Below are 23,653 nucleotides of genomic sequence, written 5' to 3'. Positions count from 1 at the left end.
ACAACAACAACAATAATAATATAGCGTTCTTGTTTTGTTGATGGTGGCTGTGTTGTTATCGTGATTATTATTTCTCTACAGACGACTCATCTGGCATTCTGCAAAATGTCCTCACTTAGCGCTAATTAGCAATTAGCAATACGGCTGACTTTTGCTTAGATCACGACTGGAATGATTTAGGAAAAACTAGGGAAAAATTCAAGTGCTGCATTACCATGACAACCAGGTTTTCAGTTGTGGCTCCCAGCGCCTCTAGAGACTCTGGCTCGTCTGAGGGTCTCTTATAGTGAAAGGCTGTTCCCGCGATGTCGAACTTCCTGGGCCAGTCGATGGTCCAGGCGCCGTTGATGTAATAATCGTCCGCCTCCGACTTCAGAGCTGAGTGATCGCGCAAAAACGAGGGCGGCACCGATAAGAGGAGAGAGAGGGGAAGAAAGGAGGGAGATGAGGTCAGGAGAAGCCAGGAACGGTAGCCGAGGCAACAGGTGGAGGCCATCGCTCGGTGTGATGTCATCACTCATCTTCATCCCCTGCTGTCAGCTCTTGAGTTTGAGCAAAAACACACACACGTGCGATGACATGTACGTGGGTCTATTTTAAGAAGGGGGCGCGGGGGAAGCGGAGAACGAAAACACACTTCAGGTGAAAGCCCTGGACAGATCTCATGAATGCCGTCGCGTCTGGTCGTCAAAACAAAAGCGGGTCTCCAGGCAAAACAGGTCTGAAAATATCCACTTTCCAACCCCCGGAGCTGAGAGTGGGCCAAACTGAGACCGAATGGTCCAAACCCCCTTCTCCCAACCTTCTGCAGCAGCATTTCACACAGATAGGACCAACAAAAAGTCTGCATAAATTTGATTTCGAGCGCCTCTGTGTTGTGACCCCGATATTCTCCAACGCCGTTTCTATCCGCCGGTTCTACGCTCCACCCCTTTCTTTGGCTCCCGTTGTGAGCGATTGAACCCCGCTCCGGAGCAAAACCTCAGATGCTTAGAATCCGAAATCCCCTCTCCCCGACGCACCCCCCAAAAAATCAGGTCCACATAATAACCCCAAATTAAAGTTTGATATATAGACATCACATCCCCTGGTAATCCCGGCGGAGCAGGCAGCTGTCACCACCGCCCCATAAATCTGACGCAGCTTTCAGCTTCAAAGCGCAGCCTAAGCCCTCCGTCAACACCGGTCGCTGTAAATCCGACGCACTGTCACATTTCGTTCTCCCGTTAATGAAAAGACACAGAGAACGGTTTCATCGACGGATCCCCCGTTGTTTTTGATTGTTGCACTCGCTGTTCGCTGTTTAGTCTGCACCCTCTCCCAGAACGTTTGGGTACACGTGCAGAGATCCGCTTCTGTTTTAGTTTTTTGCGCGAGGGCGACGAGAGAGATAAAACTCTGGAGTCTCCTCCTCGAACGCGCAAAAATAATGACAGAGACGGAGGAGGTAATATGGAACAGCTTGGAACGCTGTCTCGCGGTGGCGGGGAATGATGGGCTGTCGGTGGCGGGCTGACGGCAGCGAGATTCTGCGGTCGCTTTGATACGAATTATACGCCGATAATTCAGTGATAAATATGAACAATATGTATCAGCCGGCGATTTGTAGATGACATGGATCTTTGGCACATCAGCAGTGAGATTTCTCTTTAGACGTCAGCATTCGGTTGGTGGTTTGGCAGTCGGCGGTAGCGACAGAGGCGGGGTTAATCCTGCATGGGTCACTTGTCAACTACAGGTCCACGAACAGAATCATCCAACCGTTCACACCTACAGACAATCTAGAATCTTCAATAATACCGCTGGCTGTTTTTGGACTAAGGGAGGAAGACGGACAGAACCCACGCCACAGGAACGACACCAGAAACCTCCGTGCCAGCGTGCTTTGGACAGTAATAGCGTATTTTTTTAACCCTCATATTATGTTAAGGGTCAATTTGACCCATTGGGTCAATGGGTGAAATGGGTCAAATTGACCCTTAACATAATAAGAGGGTTAAAACTTCAATGTAATATTTTAATTTCCAATTGATTTTTGTGGGTGACAACTTCTGGTTGTCGTAGTTTATATGGAAATAGATAATCTCCTTCGTATTCATTTTAAATTTAACGGTGGACTTTCCCCCCAAAACAGAATCAAACATCAAATATCCACTGGATACTGAAAGAACGTGATAAACGGGAAATGACAGTGATTATCAGGTTATACGGCTTTCCAGTCTTACCGATGTAGTTCTTGGACACAGCGATCTCTTTGATCTCGATGTGGACCGAACCTTTCGGAATAAGAACCACTTCCATGTAGCCTGAAAAAGGAAGAAAACCCCATTTTTACATTTGCTTTGTCAACGGGAGGAGGAGGGAGGGGTCACTTCTCGGGCCCAGAGGTGACAGAGAAGGATGAATCCATCCAGCAGGGCCAAACCGCGCCCTCCAATTTTTTTTTTTTTTCAAACATGTGCAGGCAATGTTTTTAGACAGTTTAGTAGCTGTACCAAGGAAGGAGAAATATTTTATTTCTATAGACAGCTCCAGGCAGCCGCCCAGCCTCCCAATGTCTACTACTGATAGCTCCAATCTGCGGGGGAAGTTATCTGAAAAACATAATGTGTTTTTTTTTTTTTTTTTTTATCTATAATATGGCAAAATAATGCTAAAAACATGTGCTCCGGCAGCAGGCGATAAAGGTAGCGCCCAAGTCCAGATCGCTCGGGTGGACAAGTCTAGTTCCGAGCTGAGCAATCGGAAGGACAAAACAGCGGGGGTCGTGTGTGGTACCTCCTCGGGGCAAGGACTCATTGAAGAGTCCCTCGGTGGCCTCACAGGTGCTGCCGTCCCCCCCGCACACCCGGCAACGGTCCTCCTTGGCGTCCGAGCCCAGGATGTTGTCGCAGCCGACGTGCTTTAAGACAAACCAGCAGGACGCTCATCAGCCGTCAATGAACTCAAGGGTGTCTTTTTTTTTTGTGCGAGTGGAAGAATGAACCTGAAAGGATGTTTTACTGAAAACATTTATGACCTTTGACCTTTCACCTGTATACTGTATGTACGGTCGAACCTTGACTTACGAGTTTCCCCGAATCACTCAGAGGATTTTTCGCTTTGTGATAGAAGCTGAGATCTGTGTCTTGAGCGAGCAGGATTACTGTTTGGCACCGAAGCTATCTGCGAAGTCGCTCTAAAAACAGTCGGACGCTCTGCCCGCCACTAAGTGGTCCGGCGAAAATAAACTAAAAGTATGAGCTAAGTATGAATGTTGTCGGCTTGTGAATGTTTGTGAATGTTTGGTGAGATACTGTGGGCGAGAGCATCATCTGTGAGAAGTCACAACACATTTACAGCGCTTTGGTGACGGAGAGAGCGGGAAAGTCAACAGTCAGGGACGGTTTGATCATTTTAAGGAGCAAACCGCACATTCAGTTTAGCAAAAGCAAGTTAAATTTAACAATACATTTTGGCATTAAGTGTGAAATGAGTAAGTTAAGTAATAGCGTTCAAAAAATTAAAACTTCCCCGTTGCCAATCTCCTTCGCTGCTACCAGCGATTCTGTCCAATCTTTAAGGCAAATAAACTTAATAAAACCAGTGAATTTCTTTACATTCTCCTTTAATATTTATTATTATTTTTTTATACATTATTTGTTATTTATGAAGCACATTTTTCTAAGAGACATATGACAAAACCGAGGCATTGGAACAGATTAATAGCGTTTCCATACATTTCAATAGGAAAATCTAATTTGCGAGCAAATCAAGCAAACTGAGTAACGAGCTCAGTCACAGAATGAATTAAACTCGTAAGTCAAGGTTCTGCTATATATAAAAAAACATTTTTCTGTAATAAGCATGTGACTTATCCAAAAAGTCTGATCCTCCTTCTCTCTGCGCACAAGTAGACCTGTACCGAACTATCTGACAGCCACTTGACCTTTGACCTCCAGCTAACCAAACCCCTTCGGCTAAACCGCCGAGTTCTGACTGCATTGTGAGTTAGACATTTGTTTGTAATCACGCATGTCGGTTTTCCTTGTTATTAAATCAGTCTTGTTTAAATAAATATATATGTATGCATGCATCAATGTTGACATAAAGTTATGATTGAATCAAAACATTCATCTTCATGTGGGGTTAAACCCCGCGGGGGCCTGATAAGACGCCCACTTGATCTCAATCAGCTCCTGGACTGGTCTCGGCTGGAGAACGTTGCGGTTTTTGGCAGCAGCGTCGGCGCACGCGGTATCGGTATTACTAAGCTGTCAAAACACTGAAGGAAAAAAAGGAAGGACTGGATGGAGGAAAAGAAGCGGTTGACGGCGTCACGATCGGAAGACGTGGTAATGACCACGTTACCACTTATCATACGTGATAAGTGTTTCTGTGGCCGACGGGATCAAAATGGATTCACGCCGACTAAGCGCAACAATTGCTGCTATTCGACAACAATTTGAAAAAGCAGGTAGTGTTTGTATTTTATTTCTAAATGAAACCTCACAGGAGAAATGTTTTTTTTGAATATCAAATTTGAGAAACACAACCTTGATAAATCCTAAATTTATAACTGAATTTATTTCTTAAACTTTAATATGCATCATATTTTGATTTGATCCTGGAATTGTTTAATTTGTCTGTGTTTATTTGCTGTAACAATCAAATATTTTTATTTAAGGGGAAAATGATCTCATCTTACATGTGAGATATCTTGTGTAAACCTACATCATGCCAGGATTTTGCAGTTTTTGAATATTCATTCTTTCATTTATTTATTCATTTTACTATTCCTGACGATGAATTCAAATGATATGAAATTTTCCTCCGAGATCGGTTTGGAATGAAACAGGGTCGGTGATCAGGTCGATTGTTGGCAGCTGATCAATTTACTGACAAGTTGGCTTTGGAAAGCCATCGATCGTTGATCGGTGAGCGCTGTCTTACCTTACATTCCCCGTTGATGCAGATGTCCAGAGAGTCGGCCTGACAACGGGTGCCGTCGATCACGGCCGGAGAACGCTCCGTGTAGAAGTTGTAACCCTCCGCCAGGCAATTCAAAGCGCAAGCTTTGACACCGCCTGACCCAACACACACACACACACATACACACACAATTCAGTCTGATAACAAGGCCTATTCAGATCATCACTACGACCCCGGAATAATTACAGAATTTATTTCTAATCCTGCCTCATGCCTGGGTTGTAGGTTTTATTAACCCCGTCATCGCATACTTGCTATCATTTACCACAGACCAACAGATGGTGATCAGCCAAGCCGTCCGTCTGCAACATGACTCATCTCCACCGCTGACTACGTTGCGTTTTTTTTTTTTTGTTCGCCCCTTACATTAAATAAACCACTGTGGCTGTTAACTCCTCTTTAATGGTGGTGGCACTATTTTTGTATTTTTTTTTTAAATGAGTCAACAGTTTTCTGCGAAGTTGCTAATGGCGAGTTGTATAAGTAGCTTGTAATGCTAGCTCACTACGCTAACAAGGCTAGAGCACTTTGCTAATGCATGCTAATTCATTTGGTAGCAACCAAATGAATTATTTATTATGAACAATTTAAATTAGCAAGAAAGAGACATGATCAAAAAGTTCAGATGATCTTCAGCCACTGCAGTCATCCTCTCTTCGAATTCTGTCATCAGACGCTCATGTTTCCCCAAATTGCTGAGGTTTAAAAAAAAAAAAAAAAAAGACAAAGAGCCAAGTTCGTAAAACTTCACCCGAAAAAAAAAAGAGCAGGAATCTGTCGTCATTTTACGAGCTCTGGAGCAAAACTGAGTGACTCCGTCAGAGCGCATGAGAAAATAGAACCCGGGGTTTAAAAAAAAAAAAAAAAAGCCAGAATGATCCTTTAACTCCAAACCAGCAGAGGCTCTTATTGTTCCAAGACTTCCAGCCAGCTCTGGAATCTCCTTTTGACTTGTTGACAATAATCATCATGTGGAGGGAAAGTCAGCGGCACTCCTGCTCTCGGAGAAAGAAAGAAAAAAAAAAAACCCCTGACGTCACTGTAACACTGACACCAGCGTAGACGGCGGCGCCTGCCAAAAGCAATTACGCCGACATCCACGCGGGCAGGTTGTCCGCCATTTCTACGCGACGGCTTCCAACGGGCGGAGGGAGGTGATGGATTCGACCAAAACAGAAACCCCCCGTATGACTTCAGGGGAGCTCAGCTCCGAGGGCCGGCGTCTCCGAAAAAAAAAAATATAATCTGTTTTTACACGTTTTGGAGCGTCTGTCGCTTCTTTCTTTCTTTCTTTGAGCTGTTTGTGTTTTTAGTTAAGTGGATTTTTTTTTCCGTGATCTCCAGACATCGAGGAGGGGAGCTCAGGAGGGGGAAATGACAGATGGCCCAGTTCTTTCCAAAGTCCTGCCGAGAACGGTGAGGGTTCAACTGCACTTCCGTCGCTTCTCTCGTGGTGCAGCGAGAAAAAAAACCAAATAAATAAAAAGGTAAAAGGCGGTTAAAAGAGTCTGTAGCAGAACATGCAGCTCTCACGGCGTTGAGCAACGTAGGAAGGATTTCCGTGACTCCCGGTTGAAATGAAAACACAAAAGAATCAGAGGCTTGACACGGGAGGTATTCAAAGCTCGTCCTCCCAGTGGCAAAATGGCGAAACTGCGACGGCGCCTGTCCATCATTTCGGCCGAAAAGACTTCAAGATGATCAGCTCTGCCAGCTCACGACGTGAAAGTTAGCTGGTTTATCATTTTATTACAAGTTGTGACACCGAGCGGCTTTTCACATGAAGGTATCTCCCCTTCGACTCTGTATCCGGTTCGGTTGCACACTGATATTGGATTTTTTTTTTCCCAACACGAGCGGATCAGTGAACACAACGGCTTCTACCTTGCTTCCACAAATACACTCCCACTAATCCCTGTCTTTTCTGTTAAATGTAGCTTGGTTTCAGAAAATCCAACTGGATGCCTAGTGTCCAGGTTGAAAAAAAAAAAAAAAGTATCTTTGCAACTCACCGCCCGTGTATGGCTTCCAGTTGTAGTATTTCCCACGGAAAGGCATGCTATCGAAATCGGCGCACTGCTTCTCGCGGAAGTCACGCGCTCCGGCGGGGCAGGCCTGCAGAAGGACAAATATTGGTGGGTTGAAGACTGGAAGAGATGTTTATAACATCTGTATTTATAATTTGGTTGGATTAATAAATCTGGAAAATGAAAAAAAAAAAGAAAAAGAAAAAAAAATGAGGAGAAATTCTCTAATTGTTAGGATAAATAAGGAAAAGATTTAGAAAAAAAGTCTGATGAATAACCTGGAAATAATAAAATGAAAAGTAGATGTAGATTTTTATGGTCACACACTTTATCTAATGTTAATGGATATTCTTCCGTTGCCCGTCTAGGTGTGTGTCCTGCAAGTGCAGAAGCTGGTGAAAAAAAAATGTTAAAAGTTTTACTGGTGTGAAAAAGTTCTCCCGTCCTCCCCAAGATAAATAAAAAGCTGCATGACAACATTTCGGGGGAGCTCCAGAGGATGAGGGGGAGACGGGGGGTGCCACAGACTTGTGCCAACATGGCAGCTTCAAAGTGGCGCATCAAAGATACAGACGGCGTCCAAAGAGACTGAATAATATTATTACAAGTGTGTGGGGAGACGACAGCAGCTTCACTCACACACACACACACACACACACACACACACATCACTGCATCCAGGCGGCATTCACTTAACCCGTTTTATCTTATTTTATTTTAATTTATTTTATTTTATTTTATTCTATTTTATTTTATTTTATTTTATTTTATTTTATTTTATTTTATTTTAGTTGGTCACTTAACCCGTTTTATCTTATTTCATTTCTTTATTTTATTTTATTTTATTTTAGTTGGTCACTTAACCCATTTTATCTTATTTCATTTTTTTTATTTTATTTTATTTTATTCTATTTTATCTTATTTTATTTTATTTGGTGGGGCATATGGATTTTAAAATTAATTCATTTTCTGCCATTATTTGATTATATTTGTAGTTATGATCGTAATGTTGGCTATATAATTACGACAACAACTTTTAAATAACTTTTAACCCGAGAACACTGGCGTAAAAATAAGTAACACCATCACTAAAGTTGGGTATATTTTAACCAATACAATATCCGGGATAAAATACAGTTTTCATCAATTTATAGATGGGCCGATGGGAGGGTCGAAAAAAAACATACAATTAATAACATCAGTGAGCAGCCTAAAGCTACCCAAGGACCCATAAAACACAATGGCAACACAATGAAGAATTGTGTGGGTGTAAATCACCCGAAAATCACCCGACGTTAATGTGAGAATATAACAACTCTTTTTAAATTTTAATACTATTTATTTCTAAATTTATTATTCAAATATTAATTATAAAAAATATTTGAGCGAACTACATGGAAATATCAAAAATAAATCAGTTTGAAAATCTATATTTAAAAAATAAAGACAGATGAAAATGAAACCTCCGCGTATCTGAGCTACGGTCTACGTGACTAGTGATCGATGAAATGGCGGTCAACGGGAATACTTTGGCTTTTTGGCTGAGATAAGCATAAAAGAGTAGAGGTTCCCGTGTAATATATCCTGCCTCTGTGCCATGTTCAGTTCAATTTTGTGGCGCCACGGAGGCCGTATCGGGCAGCAGAAGTGTCACAGTCAAATTGCAAGATAGACAAATGGGGGGTTGGGTTCATCACCATGTGTCAGACTGGGCCGGCTGCACGCCGTCAGGACGCCGTCCTAACAAAACATGTCACTGTCTTCGGTGTCAGCCGTCTGAGAGCGGGGGAGGAGGAGGGGGAGCGCGTTGTCCATCATGAGAACAGTTGGTTATGACGGAATGGCAGTGTGTGGCAAGGGTGTGTGTGTGTGTGCTTGTGTGTGCGGGTGCGTCACTCACGTCAGTGTTGCAGGATCTGTAGCGTTTCCTCTCTCCGAGACAGTACTTTCCACCGCCAGACGGCCTGGGGAGACACAGGACGCGTCACATCACCACAATCACATGACCACCAGCACCAACCCCCCCCCCCCCCCGGTCCCCGTCCCCGGGGGCCACAGGGTCCCTCTTGGCCCCCGATTCCTCTGTGAAACCAGGGGGAGGAAATGAAATCAAATAAGATTAAATAAAACTAATAGATAAGACTCAGATGAAACGCAGCTTCCAGGAAAGTTTGGATAAAAACAATAACCAAAATACTAAAACTGGCCAAAACTAAATACACCTGAGGGTAAGATGGGTAAGAAATTAAAATACAATTAATAAAAATAAACCATTTTTGTCTCCTATAGTAACAGACTGCTATTAAAATAATAACATTTTATTTTATTATTTTGAACGGCATGGTGACGCATTGTTTAGCACTTCTGCCTCACTACGAGAAGACCCTATGCCTTTCTATGTAGGAGTTAGCCATCAGCTTCCTCACAACTCTGAGTCCAGGATGAGAATAAGCATTATAGATAATGGATAAGAAGAATAAGAATAAGAACAACTTCATTTATCCCGAAGGAAATTGTTGTGCCAGAGTTTCAAGCAAAACACAACAATAATGAATAATAGTAGGAAATTACATAAACAGTAAAAAAAAAGGAGGGAGACTAAGACATGCAAATAAAACTATAAAGTGTCAAAGTCAAGGTTATAAAGTGTTTTAAAGTGTCTTATGAATAAATGTTTTTCTTGTTCAATCACTTCATTTAAAAAATTAAGAGGAAAGTCATTTGGCTCCTATGGATGGTGTTGCACGGCCTCCTGAAAACCTTTCAATCTTTCAGCACGATTGGTCATTTAGCTCAAATATTCAAAAAAAAAAATACAATATATGTATTATATATATATATAACTATATGCTTACAGTTAGCGCTAGGAAAACGCCTAGTTACAGTATGCTGCCATAAGCTGATTCTACTAAGGGATATCCCATGATGTACCTCTCTCTTCCTATCCTGTCTCTTCTCACGTCCCCTTCGTTAATGCATGATAATAACCTCAACCTTCAACAATTTCCTTTGGGATAAATAAAGTTGTTCTTATCGTATCTTATCTTATCTCATATCTCCTCCCGAGTCCCTGGTCTCTCTCATTTTGCAGGTTTTCAGGGGTCGTGGCTTGACCTCCTGCGACTTTACACAAGGCATCCGCCATTGTAATTTCTTGTATGAATATTAAAGATATTAACACATCATTTGCGCGGATGCATTTGAGCTGTCGTTTGTGCCCGTCGGCCCCCAACCCTCACACCCCCTCTGTTCCCAACACACTCTGCACTCTCTCGTTCTATCCCAAGCGGTCGAGGCAGAAGGCCGCTCACGTTGTACTGGGATCTGTCCACGGTTTCTGCCAGTGTTTCCTCGCCACTTTCGCCGAGAATGTTAGGTTTCTGTCAATCATTTCAGACCCGCTCTACGCGGAAAGTGTCATCCGACGACTACGATGTGTTTCAGCGCCACATAAATAAAATCCGACTGACTCCTCCCTCCTGTTCTTCCTCGTCTTCTCCTCCTCATCTTTACGTGGGTGTCCTGTCCGTCCTCTTATCACCTCCTCTCCCCACTCCATCACACAAGCTGTGACAGGCTGTAATAATCGTGTTTTCTCTGCTCCCCTCACGATCACCTCTCACAGGTGTTCCACATTACCCCCCCCCCTTTTCCACCCCTCTTTATTTATTTATTTTTTTCATTCCCTCTGTTTCACCTTTCTTTTTCTTTTTCTTTGACGTGATATCAGAAAGACAGACAAGATGGCCACCGGATGAGGAGCCCTGAGGGGGCCGGGTCACGTGACGCAGAGGCTTTTCGAAGTGTCTCTTTTTTAACCTTTTACATCTTTCACTGGACATCACACACACACACACACACACATGCACAAGCCCTGGATGTGTGTGTTCAGCTTGCTGTGGCTTACTTTGCCTACTTACGCTGGGCTGTCACAGTGCCTCACGGAGGAGGAGACCCCGCCCCCGCAGGTCCGGCTGCACTCCCCCCATATGGACCAGGGCCCCCAGCCCCCGTCCACACTCTGAGGCCAGGTCCCGAACGCCACGCACTCCCCCTGGAAGCACCACTGCACCGCCGGCCCGGGGGGAAACAAACAGACAAACAAGAGTGTGATTGGCAGCACACCGGTTATTCTGTGGAACAGACAAAACAATGGGCATCATTCTTATTGGGTCATCCTGGGTTTGAGCCCAATCGGATGTGGACCTGGGGTCACATGATCTACAACCTATTTTTTTTAAACCTTTTTGACGCCAAGATTTTCAAATTACATTTTTAAATTCAATTCAAACCTATAATTTCTACAAAAAGTTCAATTAAACATTTTTCAAACACTTTTTATTATGTAGTATTTTAGTAATTATTTACAACGGTCAATTTATTTAATAGTAAATGAGAAAAGGACTCTTGATAATAGATTAAAAAAAAATCAATAAAGAAATGAGAGAAATGAGAGACTTAGAATGAGAGAACAGGAAAACAAATCCCTTAAAAATCGAATGAAATAAGTTAAAAACAGCAGAACGTCACCCCCGAAAAAACCTACAAGCGTTAGCACGGAAAATAAGCCAGGAATTAACTTGGAGGATGGCGGGTGCACTTTCACCGATGGGGTTCAAACATTTTACGCATCTCCATTCATTTCTACGAAAATTCTGCCACGAACACCTGATTTAGCCTTCGACTGCTTCAGCTTTAGAGGAAAATAATCCGATCCCACGTCCTGTTTAACGCAATAGGACCAAACCAATCAAACCGGGCCTCCCAGGTAACGTCCTTCCTGGGATGCCACTTACTGACATCATGACTGCCATTCTACGGTGTCACCGCTGGCTGAAGTCCATCACACGACAAAGCCTAACGCTTAGCTATCCTAGGATTGAGGGTGACCCCTGCTCCCTCCCACCGTGTCAGTGGGCTAAGAACACGAAGAGGCAGTGAGCGTCAAGGTGTTGTTGTCCTCGAACACTCTGTAAACCAGATTAGCTGATGCGGGCGGGACGAGATGGACACGAAAAGGCAGGCTCACACGCAGATCTGCTTTCCTGCGACAACCGTCTGTCAGTCAACCCAAACACACAGAGGAACAACTTCCTGTCTTGTGTTTTTTTTTTTTTTATTATTTCTTTTTCTTTTTCTTTCCTGCTGTGTCGTATCTCAGTGGTAGAGCGCGTGTTTTGCATGTATACAATCCCCGGGATCTCCACAGTAAGTCGATTCGGTTGAGTGTCTGCCAAACGACTGTGTAATTTAATGTAAACTGGGAATGTATCATCAGAACCTGAGCCAGAAAAAAATTAGAAAGTACTTTGGGAGAAAAATTTATCTAAGATTCCCCACAAAGAAAAGTTATATCATCTAGAATTGTCAGGGCACTGAAAAAAAAAACCCTTCCCAAAAATCACGAAAAAGAGCCAGATATCACTTTTAAATTTTCCAAGAAATGAGTTGACAATTCCCCCCAAAAAATAAACAGAAATTGTCTGTCAAATCATATGAATGAATAAATAACAAGATGGTGAGATAAGCCCTGTCAGAGAATCGACTGAAAATTAGCTATATAAAAAAAAAAAAAAGACTGCAAGAACTGAACCCACTTATAGCCAGAAATGACCCGCTTCCCCACAACCCACCCAGTTGGAAGAGCCTATCTCCATTACACACAGGGCCAGAAATGGCTGACGTCCATATTCCTTTGAAGCCGCAGACGAGGCATCCCCCCCCCCAAAAAAAGAGCCGCTCCAAAGCCCCCTAGGCTCAACCTGGGGCCCCCTGTGTTGTCCAGGACCCTGTCCGCGGGCCCCAGCCCTCAAAGGGACCACTGAGCTAATGCTAATGACGGGTGACAGCTCGTGACACTCACCCATTCTTCCCTTTTAGACCTCGGACCATCCGGTGACAATGGCCGCCGTAATCCGTGTTAAAACTGTCTCCCGCTAACCTGGCTACGGGACGATGACATAAGGCCAGCCTCGTTTGCATGTGTGTGTGTGTGTGTGTGTGTGTGTCTGCAAATGAGTGGGATCGTTTCGTTTCATGTGCGGCGCTTCCCAGGGCTGAGGAAGAGTAGTACCGCAAGCTAGTGAGAGCGCAAGCGCAAACCGGCTAAAATGCTACAATGCGCCGAATCACGGTGTTTGTTTCGGATCTTTTTGTGAATGGCGAATGACCATGACGATGTTGGCGCCGGAGCTGTGAGCACTGAGCCAATGGGCTTTAGCTTCCTTTGTCTGATTTTCTTTGCATTGCCTCGAGTTCAAGTCGAGTTCAAGTCGAGTTCAAGTCCGGTTCCAGACGTTGCGGCCGTAAATGTTACATGAGAGGAAGTTGTTTTTAGTAAATAACTAAAACCGGACAGAATCCTGTTAGCAAAGAGGCTCAGATGCTAGAGCCCGTGGGATTCAGCCCAATGGCTAACTTGCTAACTAGCAAAAAAACAAAGAAGGCTTTCTGGGTCTGAACATAAAATAAATAGTTAGTAATATTTCAGCTCTGCAACTCGCTCAGTGGATCATTAGGAGGTCGATCAGCCGAATGTTTCAAGTCCCAAGGATTGAGTGAAGTCACGAGTCACCGGTAGTAATAAACAGGATATAGAAGCGCTTTTCCCTAATTTTTTTTCCTTTTACACTTTTATGACATAATACTATCATAGAATTTGGGTCAAAGGTCAAAGTCACAAGTCATCAGTAATTTTTTAGTATTTATTACTATCATACAGGACTGTCTCAGAAAATTAGAATATTAGAAAACAAACAAATATTACTTTTTCATGATATTCTTATATATTGAGATAGGATTTTTGAGCTTTCTTAAGATGTAAGCCATAATCAGCATTATTGAAATAATAAAAGGCTTGCAATATTTCAGTTGACTTGTAATGAATCCAGAATGTTTTGTCATTGCATTACAGAAGATAAAGAACTTTATCACAATATTCAAATTTTCTGAGACAGTCCTGTATATATTCTTGGATTTTAGGCTTCCAAGTCCTGAGACTGAAGCCAGAGTAGTCAAGGTTCACGGGATCTTCCGAGCGACGGCCAAGTTCAAGTCATGTGACCCGGAGGGCGCTCCGCGCCGATACCGTCGTGACGAAAGACAGATTTCAGCCGCATTTTTCGACCCTGCAGCGCGAGCGTGGCGTCGTTTGCCCCCCGCCCCCAACCCCAATCCACAGACAATTACAAAAGTCTGCTTCTCCTCAAGGTTTTTTTTTTTTTTTCTCTGGTCCCGAACCCAAAGCTTTTCCTCGCCACTGTCGCCAAGCGCTTGCTCGCAGGGGGAAAAGTCTGCGAATGCTATTACAACGAGCCGACCTGCTTCCCCGCGCCGGTCGGCCTGAGGTAACTACTGTTATGATTTGACCCCGCAGCGACCAAACAACATATATATCTGGCACTTCCCAATGGATGTAGCTTGGGGGAACGCAAGGAGGAGGGGTTCTTTTTTCCAGATATCCATCTCTGGGACTTTTACCAAAGTACACTGTAGGTGAGCAGGAGTTAATGCGACGCTCGCAGCGCCCAGACAATTACGTTGAGAAAACATTCTCGCACGGTTCCCCCTGGGTGAGGGAGCGCCGGCAAAAAGTGGACCTGACAGCGCTGACGACTTCGGCGGGACGGGGAGCCAGTGGGAACGTTCTGGAAAGCGGCGTTGAAACTTCCATTACCCCTCCCACACACACACACCACCACCACTACCATCAGCCCCCCGACTCAGAATAAAGATCCGAACGTGACCTCACAGTCTGGTCTGATACAAGGCGAGCGGCGGGGGCGAACACTCGCCGGGAAAAAATTGCTTCTGGATCTGTTTTAAATTTTGGGTTTCAGTAGACGCTTCCATTCTGGGTCGGGGGGGGGGGGGTATCAGGTGGATCGAGGGTCGCTAGTGGCCCTCGTTTCAGGGAATTTCTTGCTGATTATTTTAGGGAATTAATTGATTGTTTTCAATTTTTTTTGTTTGTTTTGCTTTAATTCTTTATTTCATGATTTCTAAAAGAAATTCCCTACTGACTTTTCAGTGACTGTAATGAGCATTTTGTATTAATTCCGCACACTTTTTTAGGAAATTGCCCACGATTTATGAAAAAAAAAATTTTTTTGTTTGGTCTGAGGGAATTTTTTGCTGATTGTTGTTCATATATGGATCATTTTAAAATATTTTTGTACATTTTGTACAAATTTCAAATTAATTAATTGAAAAACTTTTTTGTTCACCTACTTTGGGGATTGCGAGTAATGTAGTTTTTTTCTGCGAACAACAACAACAACAACAAACATGTAGTACTGACAAACCTGAGTCAGTTGCAGAGTAGCAGCATGATGGACTTTGGTTACAACGATTAAACTTAAGTTTTGACATGTTAAAATAACTAAATGTTTAAGTCTAAGAGAGACAGAGACTACATTCATTTTAATTTAATTTACTTTATTTAATTTCATTTTATTTTGGTTAGCCTAAGGCCTTAGCCTTAGCCTTAACCTTAGCCTTAGCCCTAGCCTTCACATCAGCAGCACTGAGAAGACATTGTATTAGTTACTAGACATTATTTAGCAATGCAAGTCAGTGAGATCTAATTAAACTCCTGACACTGACATCACAACTCACAACTGACTGAATATCAATATCGTAAGGATGTTAGCACCCCGCTGGTCAGGTAGGTACAATGATCCAATCAATGACAATGACTGAATATAGAACGGTGAGTTTCTCCCCCTACCGATATCGACCGACATAATCAACCTAATCCGATTGATATAAGCGGTCGAGCACTAACGTTGGCCGCTACAGGGGCCCGGCGGGACAAATGCTGCCCCCTGCTGTTCTGGAGTGCTGGGTGTGAGGTCACTTACCCCCTTCTCGATGCTGCCGGTCTGACACAGCGTCCCCTCTGCGGCTGGGATACTGTTAGTAACACAGCGGTTGCTTTTGCTAAGGCACCAGAGCTCTCTACACACTTCCTAGGAAAGAAGGCAAAACAGCAAGTTGGTCAGAATAAATCAGGTCGGCCGAGTCCAGGAAGGGAGAGGTAGGGGGGGAGATTGTGGAGGAGCTGGGGTCTCTGTAGGACCAGGCTGATTTATCCATGGCGTTTGTAGTTTTTCTCCACACAGCGAGAGCAGGAGAAACAGCGGGAAGGGCTGGGGGATAAATCAGCTGCTTCATATCTGAATCGGCAGGCCAAGGCGCTGGGTTGAGACGCTCTGTGGTGGCGAGCGCCTCCGGCAGCTTGGACGGTCACCCGGGAAGGTTTAACCTCCCTCTCATGAGACGTTTAGAAAATAAAAAATAGTCAGCTGCTGACTCAGGTTTGCTCACGTCGGCCTCAGAACCCCCCGGGATTATGATGCTACTTCAAGGAATCCCAGTCCAGCCTCTTCAGGGAAATGAGGTGTGAGCAACCTCCCCTCCCACCAAGACACTGATAAAGACTCCAGGATATATATCTGGACTATTACTTTGGAAGTATATCACAGAAATTACCCCAAATGACCGTAAAAAGTTAAAATTAGGGACTAAAGAGACTATAACAACAGAATTAAAGAAAAAAACAGATTCCGTCTTATAGGCAAAATATCTAAATGGCTCAGGCTGAGGGTCAAGCATCAAGCAGTGGGTGTGAGTGACCTTCAAGTGAGCACACACACACACACACACACACACACACACACACATACACAATGTTGTATGTGCGCGAGCCGATCTCCACTTCAGTCTTTTTCAGAAAAGTCTTTTTCAGGACAGTAATGCAGCAGCAGAGCAGTGCCACGAAAAAGACTTACGATCCGACACTTCCTTCGTGACCCCCGACCCCTCGTGGGGGGGGCAGGGAGGGGTCAGTTGGTAAAGCTAGTTGACCCCAGATCCCCGATATTAAACAAAAAAGCAAAAAAGTGGCCAGCTGCTTTCAATAAGGCCCTTGGACACCTGGGCCCCTGGGTCTGAACCAATCAGGACATGGGATTTATACCCGCAGAAGATGGTACTATTATCATTATTATTATTATTATTACTACTATTATTACTATTATTACGGATACTATAATTAATGTGACAATTTATTATATTTATCTTCTTTTTATAATAAACATATAAACTTTTATTCAATTTGTATTCAGTTTTTTTTTTCAAATGGCAATTCTCATTATTATTATTATTATTATTGTTAATCATAATATTAATGAATAGTTCACATTTGGTTTATAATTAGTAATACTGAATCCTTCAGAAGAAGAAGGACAAGTACGGTCAAATGACAAAAAGGGATGGCCTGATGCCAGAGCGGTAAGTGTCATCCCAACAAAGTCACTTTATAAAATCTAATTTATTATTAGCAGGTTATTATTAACCCATCGTCCCCGACAACCACATCCTTTCTTTGGTATTTTCAGGTAGTTTTCATTTCAGGGAAATTGTTAATAAACATCTTTACGTTTACTTTTTTTTCCTTTTAGAATATCTTTCTATGATTCATAGACTTTCTTGAAGGTTTTTTTTTCTTCATGTGATCAAATATGAAAATTCTTGAATTTTCAAATTTTTAAAATGAATGTATGCAAGCTTTATGATAACAATAATAATTTTAATTGATTATTTTTCACATGACTTTTCAGTATTTCACATTTTCACAGCATTTTTCTAAACTCTATAATAAGGTTCCGGCAATTTATCAATACATTTAAATAATTGATAATATTAAGGTAATATTCAGGAAACTTCTGGCCCATTTTTCCAGCAGTTTCTTACCCCATACTTGCACTGGCGTGACGTGGCTCCGTACTGGAAGCGACACTGTTCGTCGGCGTCGTACACCTGCCCCGGCGCCACTGTTGGGTACAGGAAGTCTCGTTTCAGAGGTTCATTGTCCAGACACGTCCCCCGACCTGAGCTGTCAGAAACACAAACCTACAATAGAACTGTTTCTCACAAAACAGAGCAGCCTCACAGCCGTCCGTCCAGAAACAGATAAAATCAACATCCGATTACGGGAATTGGCCGAAGAGCGGGGAGGAAGAAGCCACCCTTTCCCTCGTCTTCAGGTTGTCTCTAGACTTCCACCGCACTTTCAACTGCAAGGTTGTTGATATCTTTTGGAAAAAATTGTAAACACTTTTATCATATGATATTATCATATCATATTATATTATCATTTATTACCATGCAATTGTTTTGAGGTCATTTCAGATTTTTTTCAGTGTGGATATTAATAATTGTTAATTGAAATCTGATCTACTTTCTATGTTATTGCAGATAAATTTAATTATTTTTAAAAATAAATTAATTTAATAATAAAAATAATAATGATGATTTATCCTTTATTTATCCCTGTGGGCAAATTCGTTCAGTGTTTTGCTCAAAAACACTTTGACACACAAGGAGCCGGGAATCAAACCAGGAATTTCCAGTTCCAAAGACGATTTCTCTACCTTTTCTTTCCCCCTTACTAGTTTCAGGTAGTTTATATTAGATTTCCAAATCTCTCAGTTCATCTCAGAGAAAATGTTCTGCCTAATCAAAGAACGTTTATTTATCTCTAGTGAGTCTCTTTTATTTCCTGATTATTTCAAAGTTGCTATCAGACAAATCCCAGACTGTTTTCCGGTAATGGTCATCCGAGCCAGCGACGGCATACTGGATGACGTTGCCGCGGTGACAAAGAAGGTGCAGCTCACACACAGGAAGGGACACTTGCCTACCCTTCGATAAATCTATCATTTTCAAAGCTGACTCACAAACGTTTCTGTTACTGTTGAAGTTTATTTATTCCTCTTTTTTTTAATCTTTGGCCAAAATAAATGGACATAATGCAAAGAGATTCATTTTAAATAGTACCCGGGAAAAAGAATAAAACAGGGCAAAATGTTTTCTCAGTCTTTGAAGAGCTAAATGTCACAAGAAGATAAGCACACATATCTGATTCTGATGTGTGTGTGTGTGTATATGTGTGTGTGTGAGATACATTCTTTGCAGTAACTCGAAACAAAAACAACACAGTTGCTTATTTTTCTCCCTCAAATTCACTCAAAAATAAATAAATTACTAGACTCATTAAAAAAAAAAAAAAAAAAGAACACAGAAATCAGAGAAATGACCTTCAGATCGGAAAAATGTCAAAAAAAAACTACAAGAGGAAGAAATAATTCACATAGGAAATTCAAACTCTTATTGAATATCCCGTTTTCTTCTTCTTTTATTTGGGCTCGTCCCTTCAGGGGTCGCTAATCATCTCCACGTTACCCACAGACGATCATCTACCTACATCTAACCCCAAGTCAATCATCTTGTCTCCATCTTATCCGCAGCCAAATCGAATATTTGCGGTCGTCCGATTCCACATTGCGTTGCTACGACAGGAAATTCATTTTATTTAAGGAAACTGTAAGAAAAACGGGCAGTTTCCGAAAATGTTCTGAGCATAAATCAGACATTATAGAGGGAATTAGCCGCCAAAATCACTGGCAACAACATTTTAAGATATAAAAATAAAAAATAGCAAGGAACCTTGTTATAAATCATTATTTTTTATCATCTATGATTAAAATCCTTTTATTTATTCACAACCTAAACCATTTATCTTACACCCAGAGTTGCAGGTGTGTTAGTCTATCCCTGCTGTTATTGGGCCAGAGGGAGGGTTCACCCTGACTCATAGAGACATACACACATATAGAAATATACAGTATTCACACGTCAAAGGGAAACATAAAACCATCCATTCTGTCAGCCAAGCATCATATAGAGAAATAAAACCATTCTCTCTCTGCAATTCAGGTTCTCCAGTAAAGCTCCTGCTTTTTTTTGGACTGTGGGACGAAACCCTAGCAGACACAGGGATAACACTGACACTCCACAACGAAAGGCCCCGTGTCGGACTTTAACCAGTGACCTTCCTCTTATGAGATGGAAGCACTAACTGCCGCGCATCTCTTCTTCTTCTCCTTTCGGCTTTTCCGTTTAGGCGTCGCCAAAGCAAATCAACCTTCTCCATCTAACCCCATTCTCTGTATCCTCCTCTCTCACACCAACTAACTTCATATCCTCTCTCACTGCGTCCATAAATCTTCTCTTTGGTCTTCCTCGAGCCCTTTTGCCTGGCAGCTCCAATTCCAGCATCCGTCTACCAATATATTCACTATCCCTCCTTTGTACATGACCGAACCATCTCAGTCTGGCTTCTCTGACCTTCTCTCCAAAACATCTGACATGTGTTGTTCCTCTGATAGACTCATTCCTGATCCTATCCATCCTGGTCACTCCCAAAGAGAACCTCAACATCTTCATCTCTGCGACTTCCTGTCTTTTCGTCATTGTAGCTGTTTCTAGTGCATACAGCATCGCCGGTCTCACCACTGTCTTGTTCACATGTCCTTTCATTCTAGCCGATAGTCTTCTATTACATAGTACCCCTGACACTTTTCTCCACCCATTCCAACCTGTTGGACTGTTGACTCCAAGAACGTGAAATCCTCCAACTTCTCGATCTCCATTCCCTGTAGCCTCACCGTTCAACCCGGGTTCCTCTCATTCACACACATATCCTCTATTTTCCTGCGACTAACCTTCATTCCTCTCCTTTTCAGCGCATACGCCCACCACTCTAGATGTTCTTCAACCTGTTTCCCGCTCTTACTACAGATCAGTGTCATCTGCAAAATCATGGCCCATGGAGATTCCTGTCTAACCTCATCTGTCAGCCAGTCCATCACCACTGCAAACAAGAGGGGGCTCAGAGCTGATCCCTGATGGAGTCCCACCTCCGTCTTGAACTTCTCTGTTACCCCTACAGCAAACCGTACCACTGTCTCACAGATAGCATACATGTCCTGCACCAGTTTAACATACTTCTCTGCCACTCCAGATTTCCTCATACAATACCAGAGCTCCTCCGCACCCTGTAATATGCTTTTTCAAGGTCTACAAAAACACAATGCAGATCCCTCTAGCCTTCTCTGCACTTCTCTATTAGCATTCTCAAAGCAAAAACTGCATCTGTTGTACTCTTTCTACTGCTGTTCACAAGCGCCACCCTCTGCTCTTAGTCTAGTTTCCACTACACTCTCCCATAACTTCATTGTATGGCTCATCAACTTAATTCCTCTATAGTTGCTGCAATTCTGCACATCCCTCTTATTCTTAAAAATGGCCACCATCTCACTTCTTCAATCTTAAGGCATCTTCCCCCTCTCTAAGATCCTGTTGAATAATCTAGTCAGGAACTCTATCGCTGCCTCTCCTAGACACTTCCACACCTCCACAGGTATATCATCAGGACCAACTGCCTTTCCAATCTTCATCTACTTCAATGCCTTCCTCACTTCACTTTTACTAATCCCTAATACTTTGTGGTCTACAATAGTTACTTCTTCTACTCTTGCCTCTCTTTCATATTCCATATATTTACAAAGTCAACCACCGGGAATCCTGGAATATTAAGGAAGGACAGCAAACCCTGGCACAATTCAGAGTGGTACTACCTAAAATAAAATAACTAAACATTGTTTGCAAGTGATGACTCAGAAAACACGACGAGTCGAAAATGTCACCACAGAAGTGAGAGAAAAATTCTGAGAAGTTCTTTTAAAAAGAAGAAAGTCTCAAAATTGTAAAAAAAAATAATTAAGTTTTGAAAAAGTTTGTTTCAGTGATTGATGAATGGATGGCCCTTCTGGCGGTCCAGGAAAAAGTCCTAGAAAACCCTTGAGGAGCCCATCAGCTGGCATTGAAACCTTCAGGGTGCGTGAATATGCATTGGTTTTGTTTTGGTTTGTGTCTGTCTGTGTTGATATGTGGGTCTAGGGGTAGCTGGGGGGGAGCAGACTCCCAGTGAACCGACTCCAGCCTCTCTATTTATTATTTCAGAAGGAGACAAAATAAAGTCAAGCTTTTTTTCTTTTCCTCTAAGGGGGCGGGACCATCGCTCCTCGCCACGGCGGGGACTCGTTGGACTCGGAGGATCCTGCCCAAATTCATTACGCCGACGGGAAGTATCCCCTAATAAGCGGGAACATCAACAATCCGTGAACTCCAACCCGGCCTTTCATAGAGACAGAGGCCTTGCTGATTGGACGAGACAGCAGACGGGATTAAAAGACCCCCGCCCCTGCCGTCAGTTCATACCCCCCTCCCCCCAGTGCGTCTGGGCTCCGGAATCAAAACAAAAAACAAAAAATGAGCGTTCAAGAAGACTGAAGATCCACCCCGAACTGTCTCTTCCTGTTTCCTGTTTCCAAGCAATGGGTGGACACCATTGCCAGTGATTCAGACGGAGATGAAATGTTTGACATCGATACTAACTTGGAGAAAAATGAAAGAAAAGGTCGATAAATTAGGAAGCTATCTTTTAAAAAAACAAAAATGAAAAAAGTTACCAAATATCCTGAGGAAAAGACACCAAAATGTAGCCCGTTATTATTTTTTTTTTTTGCAGGTGTAATGGCAATCCTGAAGTATCCTGGTAGAAGGAGAAACTTAATTCAGAGATTTATCTCCTGTTTAATTGACTGCATTAAATATCTTTTTTTACTCCTTAATCTAGAGCCCTCAATCTGAGGCTCCGCATTTTTCTATTTTAGTCCAGGAAGTTCTCGACATTTTCAAGACGTAATATAATTCTGACTCCAAACTGATTTACTCTTGTTGTTTGGATATTTTCAATCAAATTCAGTCAAATTTCATGAAAAGATAAATTTCATTTCAATTTCAGATGATTTATTTCAATGAAATTACATAAAAATGTTATTTTTTTTTTCCCTTTAAAGCCAGACCGGCGCATCCTTCCGGTTAAAAACAGGCTACTGAAGGCAGACTGAGGAGCCCATAGCGCCCCCTTGTGTCCAGGAGGTCACAGGTGAATCGATTCCATATCAAAATTCACGCTTTCTTTTTGTTCTCCTCTTCTCGCTCATTAAAAACCCGCCTTTTTTCTACGAGTTTATGCTGCAGGATCTTAGGAGCCGCCAGCCCATGTTTGATGCTCCTCCATGGGGGGAGGGGGGGTTAATAAACCCACGCCGCCCGGCTTTTTAACATTCATCACAATCCCCCCCCCTCCCCCGGCGTGTCGACTCGGGAGCGTAAACTGCGACTGACCCCTTCGGCTCGCCGCGTCCATAAACCATCCCTTAAAAACCCAAACAAAGCGCCGCGCATCGCTCCAGCAAGACGGCGAAATCTAGGCCAGCGCCGCCGCCAGCGTTGTTTACTTGGCAGCGAGGGGGCCTGTGCGATTTCCAGAGCTCTGATTGAGGGAGAGGAGAGGGGGATAATTGGAGTTTACAGACAGAACTCTTTTGTTTGGGACATGAAGGCGAAAGGCCTTGAAATAAAAAAAAAAAAAAAGAGAAGGAGGGAGTCGGAGGTATTAAAGCACTGTTAAGAGATTCTACCTCTGGGGACAGGGAGCCGGTGGAGGTCGGGTCGTCCTCGGATTCCCAGGAAACGGGAAGAACAAAAGCGTGTCTTTGTGCTGGCGGATAAGGAGCCGCCATTTAATACGCTCGTCCGCCACAAGCGGCGCTGGACGGTGCCGCGGCTGACAGCTTTTAGCCGGAAACATCATCTGACAGGCACGGACGCCGTTATCCGCTTTCCCAGAGGGTCCCGCATGAGTACACACAAGCGCACGCACACATGCACACGTACACGGG

At 43.0% G+C, this 23,653-nt stretch overlaps 1 protein-coding gene across 3 annotated transcripts in view; it reads right to left on the bottom strand.

Moving 5' to 3' along the window:
* Positions 1-23,653, bottom strand: part of adamts6 (ADAM metallopeptidase with thrombospondin type 1 motif, 6) — a 60,370-nt gene that overhangs the window by 16,516 nt on the left and 20,201 nt on the right. For all 3 annotated transcript variants that reach the window (XM_086152603.1, XM_086152604.1, XM_086152605.1), the window contains 9 exons: positions 17,754-17,895; positions 15,860-15,967; positions 10,919-11,064; positions 8,899-8,962; positions 6,984-7,086; positions 4,933-5,066; positions 2,779-2,902; positions 2,226-2,306; positions 215-378 (listed from right to left, as the gene is read on the bottom strand). In XM_086152603.1, the coding sequence (XP_086008729.1) occupies positions 215-378; positions 2,226-2,306; positions 2,779-2,902; positions 4,933-5,066; positions 6,984-7,086; positions 8,899-8,962; positions 10,919-11,064; positions 15,860-15,967; positions 17,754-17,895 (1,066 nt within the window). The remainder of the gene's footprint in view (positions 1-214; positions 379-2,225; positions 2,307-2,778; positions 2,903-4,932; positions 5,067-6,983; positions 7,087-8,898; positions 8,963-10,918; positions 11,065-15,859; positions 15,968-17,753; positions 17,896-23,653) is intronic.

This window comes from Fistularia commersonii, chromosome 9 (genome assembly GCF_037954325.1).
Source record: "Fistularia commersonii isolate RoL2024-O1a breed Wild chromosome 9, RoL_Fcom_v1.0, whole genome shotgun sequence".
Classification (NCBI taxonomy): Eukaryota; Metazoa; Chordata; class Actinopteri; order Syngnathiformes; family Fistulariidae; genus Fistularia; species Fistularia commersonii.
This window is presented reverse-complemented; position numbering and strand designations above follow the sequence as displayed.